General features: G+C 63.2%; 1 protein-coding gene across 1 annotated transcript in view; it reads left to right on the top strand.

The window, feature by feature from the left end:
• The window catches only part of LOC122249428 (uncharacterized), a 60,362-nt gene that overhangs the window by 55,928 nt on the left and 1,934 nt on the right, over positions 1 to 2,500 (top strand). The window contains exons 7-8 of the mRNA XM_086542651.1: positions 240 to 1,102; positions 1,171 to 2,500. The exon at positions 1,171 to 2,500 is cut by the window's right edge and continues 1,934 nt beyond it. Coding sequence (XP_086398777.1) covers positions 240 to 1,102; positions 1,171 to 2,500 — 2,193 coding nt within the window. The remainder of the gene's footprint in view (positions 1 to 239; positions 1,103 to 1,170) is intronic.

Raw genomic sequence — 2,500 nt, 5'->3', positions numbered from 1 at the left:
TCCTGTTTTTTACTTCTTAGGAGCTTTTGCCGCAGACCCTGTCTAACCAAACCGGATGGTAACTCTATCCGGGCAGGTTCCTGTGTAACAGAATCTAGATCTACATTTTTAACAATTTCCATGTAGTGTTACACCATACCTGAACCATAAATTCCGTCGCCTCTTGATAATCTGCTACTAACACGGACGCTCGCTCGCCCCCCCACTCGGAGTCCCTCATTCTCTCTCTTCTCTTCCAGGCGCCGTTGAAGGGCTGGATTCCAGTCTCCATGCTGCACCAGATCGCCTTCAGCGGCGCCACGCCCGAGCATCAGACGCCCGTGGTGCACGCCCAGCCCCGCGCCCAGCCCGCGTCGCGCCCCCAGCCGCAGGGGCACCACCACCCCGCCTCCTCCGCCAAGTCGACCCCCGGGGCCCAGACGTCTCTCGCAAAAGCCGCGGACAAGACTCCGACGGCGCAGAAGCAGGAGTCGTCCGCGCCCCACGTCGGGTCCTTGAAGCAGGAGGAGAGCAGGGGCGCCTCGGCGGCAGGGGGCGCTAGCAGGGGCGCCTCGACGGCAGGGGGCGCCCCTTCTTCCGAATCCAAGACGAGTAGCGGCAGCGGCGTCGCTGACGAGAAGAAGAAATACGAGGCCATGGGCGCGAGGCCGAAGGTGCTGGGGAATCTGCAGCCGCTGTCGGGCAAGGGCGTCGGGACCATCGAGGACGAGAAGTCGGCCAAGCACCGCGCGCGCTCCATCCTGGCGAGCGCCATCCCGGTGTCCCCGGTGTCCAGCGGCCCCCCGACCCCCTGCGGCGCCAGCCTCACCCGCAGCCCCTCCACGCCCAACATGCCCAAGGGATACATGCCCATCACCTCGACCATCCTCACGCCCATCAACTTCCGCCAGCCCTTCGTCGCCCACAAGCGCCCGTCGACCATGAAGCAGATCACGCAGGCAGTGCAGGCGGCATCGCAGGTCGCCGCCTCCTCCCCCGCCCGCACCCACAGCGAAACCTCCCCCTCCGGCGCGGGCGTCCGCCACGACCCCTCCAGCACACAGTCGCCCCCCGCAGGCGCCTTCCCTTCGGCGTTCGCCCAGCCGCACGGCGGCCGCGCTGTTTACCTGCCCCGCCCACCCCCCCCCACCCCCCCCCCCCCCCCCCCCCCCCCCCCCACCACCACCCCCCCCCGGCGCACGCCCGCAGCGACTCCTCCCCGGCCGCGATCGGCCTCTCCTTCCCGGCGAGCGGAGGCGCCGCCACGCAGACTCCCGCTCCCAAGCCCGACGGCGAGGCTTCGAGCGCCCCTTCGGCTCATGAGATGAACGGCTCCGTCAACGGCACGGCCGAAGACGGCGCCTCGTCCACGGCGAGTGTGACTAGAGGCAGCGCGAAAGCTCAGAGCGGAGCGGAGGACGCTCGACCCGCCAACGGCAAGGGAGAGAACAGAGCCGGAAAGGAAGACGTGTCGCCGGCCAAGATGACCGCCGCTGCTCCGTCCGATAATAATGCTCCGAAGAAACCACAAGCCACTGCATCTACGGCCGCTGATTCGCCTAATCTAACTGTAAATAATTCCCCTTCTAAATCATCCATTTCGACGTCTCCTTCGAAAACGGTAGTGACTTCTGACAGCACTAAGGTTACCACCACTCACAATACCACAGTCGCCCCTTCCAACACTGCAAAAACAGCCTCTTCCAACACCACAGTTACCCCGTCCAGTAATACAAAGGCTGCTACTTCTACTAGCACGAAAACCACAGCATCGACTAATAACAAAGTAACTAGCAGCAATAGCACCACAGTTGCTTCTTCTAACACGACAGTTGTGACTTCCAAAAATACAACCATGGCCTCCACCAGCAATACTACGACTTCAACGTCAGTCACCACGACCGCCGCGAGAAACTCCACACCCTCAACGTCTAACAAAGTCACAACTGTTACTCCCAACAGAACCACAGCTGTTGCGAATAGTCATAACACATCAGCGGCCACAAGTAGAGGTACTTCGGGAGCATCCACTGCCGCTGCAGGAACCCCCAGTAAGACAGCAGCAGTTAGCGCTGGCAAAGCAGGCACCAATGCAAAGAACATACCGAATGGCGGCAAAACAGTAGCTACTTCAAACGCGCCATCGACCGGTGAAAGCGTAGCTGTTGGCTCTACCAAAACGCCAACCACCAATTCAAGTAAACCAACGACCACTCCCCCCGGCACAACGAGTGCCCTCTCGAGCGGGACAGGCACCGCGCCCCACGCGAGCGCAGCAGGCAGCCTTCAGAAGAACGGCGCCGCCTGCACCAACTCGACGGCCTTCGCGTCGATCACCGTGACCACGACGGCGGCGAGCGTGGCGACGGCGGCGGCGGCGCACCCGACCTCCAGCGCCTCCACCTACTCGTCCGCCACGTCGTCCCGCTCCTCCTCCCCCGGGGTGTCCCTGACCACCTTCGGGCTCAACTCCGAAGGGCGAGGCATCCCCGGCGCGATCTTCTTCGCCCTCCGGCCGGAG

The sequence above is a fragment of the Penaeus japonicus genome, unplaced genomic scaffold (genome assembly GCF_977035675.1).
Source record: "Penaeus japonicus unplaced genomic scaffold, GWHDUDI00000001_assembly GWHDUDI00000001, whole genome shotgun sequence".
NCBI lineage: Eukaryota > Metazoa > Arthropoda > Malacostraca > Decapoda > Penaeidae > Penaeus > Penaeus japonicus.
The sequence above is the reverse complement of the archived record's forward strand: the minus strand, read 5'-3'. Positions and strand labels throughout refer to the sequence as shown.